A 6527-nucleotide genomic window follows, 5' to 3' on the forward strand; every position below is an offset into this window, starting at 1 on the left:
GCCAGGTGGAGGTTGCAGTAAGCCGAGATTGCATCACTGCATGCACTCCAGCCTGGGCAACAGAGTGAGACTCTGTCTCAAAAAAAAAAAAAAAAATCTTGTTTTGACCAGTTCTTCAGACTTCACTTTCTTGTGACAATCCCCACATACACGTAAAACTAATAAAATATTATATAATGTTGAAATATCATACAAGAATAGGCCAGACTCAGTCGCTCGCACCTGTAATCCCAGCACTTTGGGAGGTCGAGGTGGGCAGATCACCTGAGGTCAGGAATTCGAGACCAGCCGGGCCAACATGGTGAAACCCTATCTCTAGTAAAAATACAAAAATTAGCTGGGTGTGGTGCTGGCCTGTAACAGCTACTTAGGAAGCAGAGGCAGGAGAATGGCCTGAATCCGCCAGGTGGAGGTTGCAGTAAGCCAAGATTGCATCACTGCATGCACTCCAGCCTGGATGACAAAAAAAAAAAGGTATGTAATAAAATAAAAAAGAAATACAATCCAGATATGATGTGGGTTTAAACCTAGATATAATTGTCCTAGCTACAATTTCCCACTCATTAGAAGACTTTTTTTTTTTTTTTTGAGACAGAGTCTGGCTCTGTCGCTCAGGCTGGAGTGCAGTGGTGCGATCTCCACTCACTGCAAGCTCCGCCTCCTGGGTTCACACCATTCTCCTGCCTCAGCCTCCCGAGACTACAGGCGCCCACCACCTCGCTCGGCTAGTTTTTTGTAGTTTTTAGTAGAGATGGGGTTTCACCGTGTTAGCCAGGATGGTCTCAATCGCCTGACCTTGTGATCTACCCGTCTGGGCCTCCCAAAGTGCTGGGATTACAGGCTTGAGCCACCGCACCCGGCTAGAAGACTTTTTAAATTTCTTATTTTTATTATTATTTTTTGTAGAGACAGGGTCTCACTATGTTGCCCAGGCTGGTCTCCAACTCCTGGCCTCAAGCGATCCTTCTGCCTTGGCCTCTCAAAGTGATGGGATTATAAGTGAGAGCCACTACGCCTAGCCATGTTTTTCAATTTTTAAAATTCATCATATAGTTGTATATTTGCTATCACAAGGTAACTATTGCTTTCTGAAATGAGTTATTTTCACTTTCAGTATTTTTACATTTTAAATATTGAGTAAAACAATATTCATAAATATGTGTAAAGTATAAAGAATAACAGTAGAATGAACTCTATTATTGTTTCATAGGTCATTATTACCATTAACTTTGAAGTCCCTTTCTAAATCTATCATTTCCCTCCAAAGTTAACGACTACCCTGGATTTTATGTTAATCATTTATTTGCTTTTCTTTCTGATTTTAAAGCATATTTATTTATGTAGCCCTAAGAATATTTTTTAGTTTGCATTTTTGGAACTTTGCATAAATAAAATAATTCTGTGTTTTCTAACTGGCTTAGCCTAAAGTTATTAGCACAAAAAGCCAGCTTTTTGCATTTACAAGGACTGTAGCTATGAATATTCATATATACTGTGAAATAAAAACAAATCCAGACTTGGTAAGGAGAGATTTTATTATAATTATTATTATTTTTTTGAGACAGAGTCTCGCTCTGTTGCCCAAGATGGAGTGTGTAGTGGTGTGATCTCAGCTGTCTGCAACCTCCGCCTCCTGGGTTCAAACGATTCTCGTGCCTCAGCTTCCCTGAGGAGCTGGGATTACAGGCGCATGCCAGCGTGCCTGGGTAATTTTTGTATTTTTAGTAGAGATGGGGTTTCACCATGTTGGCCAGGTTGGTCTCGAACTCCGGACCTCAAGTGATCTGCCCACCCCAGCAGATTACTTGGGATTACATGCCTGTATGTAATCCCACCCGCCTTAGGCCTCCCAAATTGCTGGGATTACAGGCATTGGCTACTGCGCCCAGCCATTATAACTTTTTTTTTGAGACAGATTATCATTCTGCTGCCCCGGTGGGAGTGCCTGGTACAATCATGGCTCACTGTAGCCTTGCTCTCTTGGGCTCAAGTGATCCTCTCACCTCAACCTCCTGATGTGCTAAGATTACAGGTGTGAGTTACCACACCCCACCAGGAGTGATTTTATTTGAAGGGATTATTGCAAGGGAAGAAAGGAACTATTGCAATAGGGGGAGGAAGAATATTGCAGCAGGGAGGACCCTCTGACCATAATATCTGCAAGTGACTCAAGGGTTAGGCAAAAAGGGTTCTTCTCTCATAGAGAGGAGTAAACAGGGTAGAACTGGGTGGGAGGAAGTGGGATGATCAGGAGTGGCAAGATGGGACAGTAGATCAGGTGATGCTTTACCCTGAAGCCAGCCTATTCTCAAGAGGGGATGTTAAGGAGATGTGTGCTGGCTCAAGCTGAGGGTAAGCCAAAGTTCAGGAATCCGGGGGAAGGAGAGAAATTTTAACCAAAGTTTGTTCCAACTGATCAGTGGGGAGAAGAAGTTCCTCAAAGCTTTCATGAGAAGATTTGGAATTTGGAGTCTGTGTCTGGCTTTGTCATTGGTGAACCAGAGGGGCATATACTGGTCTTATCTAACTCACTTGAGGAAGGATGTTTTTTTGCAGTATGCTGTGTTCCAGAACACAAAACAGTAGGGAGGCAATTCTTAAGCTTTAGTGTTCCAGGATCACAGGGCTTGGGTAAAAGTTAACATTATCAATAAGCCTTCTGATAAACATGTGCAGTAACTTCTTTTCTGTTCAGACAAGGGTCTTGCCAACTTGGCCAGGCTGGTCTCAAACTCCTAGGCTCAAGGTATCTTCCTACGCCGGCTTGCCAAAGTGCTGGGATTATAGGCGTGAGCCCCTGCGCTCAGCCCTTTATTTTTTGTTGTTGTTTGAGGTCTCTCAATGTATAGGTTACTCCTATCACCCAGTATAATGTGTAGACTTTGTCTGAATTATGGATCAATGAATCAATAGTAATCGAATAACCCAATTAAAAAAATGGACAAAGCCGGGCGCGGTGGCTCAAGGCTGTAATCCCAGCACTTTGGGAGGCTGAGACGGGCGGATCACGAGGTCAGGAGATCGAGACCATCCTGGCTAACACGGTGAAACCCCGTCTCTACTAAAAAATACAAAAAACTAGCCGGGCGAGGTGGCGGGCGCCTGTAGTCCCAGCTACTCCGGAGGCTGAGGCAGGAGAATGGTGTGAACCCGGGAGGCGGAGCTTGCAGTGAGCTGAGATCCGGCCACTGCACTCCAGCCTGGGTGACAAAGGGAGCCCCCGCCCAAAAAAAAAAAAAAAAAAGGCCAGGCATAGTGGCTAACGCCTGTCATCCCAGCACTTTGGGAGGCCGAGGCAGGCGGATCACGAGGTCAGGAGATCGAGACCATACTGGCTAACACGGTGAAACCCCGTCTCTACCAAAAATACAAAAAAATAGCCGGTTGTGGTGGCGGGCACCTGTAGACCCAGCTACTCGGGAAGCTGAAGCAGGAGAATGGCATGAACCCGGGACGGGGAGCTTGCAGTGAGCTGAGATCGCACCACTGCACTCCAGCCTGGGTGACAAAGCAAGACCCCAACTAAAAAAAAAAAAAAAAAGGCCAGGCATAGTGGCTCTCACCTGTAATCCCAGCACTTTGGGAGGCTGAGACGGGCGGATCACAAGGTCAGGAGATCGAGACCATCCTGGCTAACACAGTGAAACCCTGTCTCTACTAAAAATACAAAAAACTAGCCGGGCGAGGTGGCGGGCGCCTGTAGTCCCAGCTACTCCGGAGGCTGAGGCAGGAGAATGGTGTGAACCCGGGAGGCGGAGCTTGCAGTGAGCTGAGATCCGGCCACTGCACTCCAGCCTGGGTGACAGAGGGAGACTCCATCTCGGGGGGAAAAAAAAAAAAAAAAAAAAGGCCAGGCATAGTGGGGTGCATCTGTGGTCCCAGCACTTCAGCCTGGGCGACAGAGACCCCAACTCAAAAATAAATAAAATATTACCTACAAGTGTTGAGTCAAATGATGTGTAGCAACTTCGCTTTTACTAGATAAAGTCAACTGTTTTCCAAAGTGGTTGTATCAACTTACATTTCCAACAGTGCATGAGAGCTCCAGTTCCACCATGTTGCCATCGATTCGAAGGTTTTAAAGTTTGCCAACGTGGTGGATGCAAAGTGGGTCTCGCTGCATTTCCTTTATTACTGAGTTGCACATCTTTTCTTTAACGTAAGCCTCTAGCAACTCATAGCACTTTCATTGTAAATTGGACCTGCGTGTTTCCCCTTTTGTGAAGTATCCGTGGCACATTTTTCTACTGGGTTATCTTTTTCTTACCGATTTGTGGGAGTTCATCAACACATTTTGGAAAAATAAATGGTAGAATGACTAAAGGTTCAGAACTGAGGAAGGTTGAGATTAGGTGTGCAAGATTCACAACTAAATACCTCAAAGATGACCCTTCCCGCAGACTTCTTATTTGGTACTCATTAGAGCTTTATGAAAGAACTCTATGACCCCATTTTCCAGGTGAGTTTTTCCGTCATCGCCGGCTTCCCTCTGTGGGAAAGGAATACAGAAGACTTCGGATCTTGCGGCTCCAGATTCCACAACCCCAACACCAACGGACTAGTTAGAATTTTCACAATCTCGCAACGCAGACGCTGGAGCGTTGCTCGCGGTGTTTTCGCGAGACTTAAGACTTGGTTCCAGCAGATCATGTGACAATCCAACATGGCGGTGCCCGGCGAGGCGGAGGAGGAAGCGACAGTTTACCTGATAGTGAGCGGTATCCCCTCCGTGTTGCGCTCGGCCCATTTACGAAGCTACTTTAGCCAGTTCCGAGAAGAGCGCGGCGGTGGCTTCCTCTGTTTCCACTACCGGCATCGGCCTGAGCGGGCCCCTCCGCAGGCCGCTCCTAACTCTGCCCTAACTCCTACGGACCCAGCCCCTGGGGGCCAGCTTCTCGTCCAGACTTCGGCCACCGATGTCCAGCCTCTCTCCACTCGAGACTCTACTCTGATCCAGACCCGCACCTGCTGCTGCGTCATCTCGGTAAGGGGGTTGGCTCAAGCTCAGAGGCTTCTTCGCATGTACTCGGGCCGCCGGTGGCTGGATTCTCACGGGACTTGGCTACCGGGTCGCTGTCTCATCCGCAGACTTCGGCTACCTACGGAGGCATCAGGTAAGAGTGAGAAAGTTAGTAGACTGGGCCTACGGGCCTGGAACAGAGGCACCTTGTCAGAAGAGTGGTGAGGATAAGTCAGGCATCTGGTTAGGACTCTAGGAGTTTAGGTCATATTCTAGACAGCTTCGGGCTTAACTTGCAGGGAGTTAGTTCAATGCATGGAGAAAAATAAACCGGAGAGGCTTATTTGGAAGAGCTTCCATTTTGTTAGGTCTCTTCTGAGACCCTTTCTCTATCCAAGGGGTTGATTTTGCACTAACACAGAAGGAAAAAAGGAAATCCAGTCTCTAACCTTCTTACTGTCTTTCTCTCCTGCTCTCTCTCTGTGCTTCCTACCCAGTCCTTTCAGTAAGATGCAAATGAAGAGGCAATCTTTTCTCTGGACAGCTCCCACTTTTGTGGGAAATCAGTTTGATGGGGAAACAGGACAGTGTCAGAGCCCTCCAGTTCACACATTCAACAGATGCTTATATTGCTAGACCTAGTGTGACTAGCTGGGTATGCAGAGAACAGTTGCACATAGTGTGTGCTCAGAATCCACAAAGGAAGAGATTTGGAAAAAGGTAATTGCCACAGAGATGTCATTCTAATTGTTAGCATTGGCTGAGCACTCTGTGTATTTAGTAGGCACTGTTCTAAGCCTTTTGTTTTCTTACCCCTCCCAACAGTCCTATGAGATAGGAGCTATTGTTTCTCCCATTTTATAGGTGAAGAAACTGAGGGAAGTGAAGTTATGTGACTTGCCTGAGGTTACAGAGTTAGTTAGTGTCAGGGCTACAACAAACCTAGGCATCTGTTCCAGAGCCTATACTGTTTATCACTAAGTGCTGTGAGATGACAGAGAAGGGAGAAACTGACTTCCTAGACAGATCATGAAATATGACTTTCCATCTGGGTCTTGAAAAATAAATAGGAGTTAATAGGAGAGAATGGTGTTTCTGGGTTTCAAGGTAAATGGCATTTGCAAAGACACAGATTTGAAAGTCCGTGAAACTTTCAGGGCATGCTAAATTGTTCATTGTGGGCCGGGTTGTAGTGGCTCGTGCCTGTAATCCCAGCACTTTAGGAGGTGCAGGTGGGCGGATCTCTTTAGCTCAGGAGTTCAATACCAGCCTGGGCAACATGGTGAAACCCCATCTCTACCAAAAATACAAATTAACCGGTTGTGGTGGTGCATGCCTGTAGTCCCAACTACTTGCGAGGTTGAGGTAGGGGAATCGCTTGAGCCAAGGAGGTGGAGGTTGCAGTGAGTCAAGATTGTGCCACTGTACTCCAGCCTGAGTGACAGAACGAGATCCCATCTCAAAATCCAGTCTTTTTTAAAAAAATAAAAAATTAGCAAGGTGTGGTGGCACGTGCCTGTGGTCCCAGCTACTTGGGAGGCTGAGGTAGGGGAATCGCTTGAGCCCA

General features: G+C 46.6%; 1 protein-coding gene across 1 annotated transcript in view; it reads left to right on the forward strand.

The window, feature by feature from the left end:
- Window positions 1–4628: 4628 nt before the first annotated feature.
- Window positions 4629–6527, forward strand: part of GPATCH3 (G patch domain containing 3) — an 11502-nt gene continuing 9603 nt past the window's right edge. The window contains exon 1 of the mRNA XM_011955579.1: window positions 4629–5114. Within this exon, the coding sequence (XP_011810969.1) occupies window positions 4664–5114 (451 nt within the window). The 5' untranslated portion in view covers window positions 4629–4663. The remainder of the gene's footprint in view (window positions 5115–6527) is intronic.

Source organism: Colobus angolensis, unplaced genomic scaffold (genome assembly GCF_000951035.1).
Source record: "Colobus angolensis palliatus isolate OR3802 unplaced genomic scaffold, Cang.pa_1.0 Scaffold4, whole genome shotgun sequence".
NCBI lineage: Eukaryota > Metazoa > Chordata > Mammalia > Primates > Cercopithecidae > Colobus > Colobus angolensis.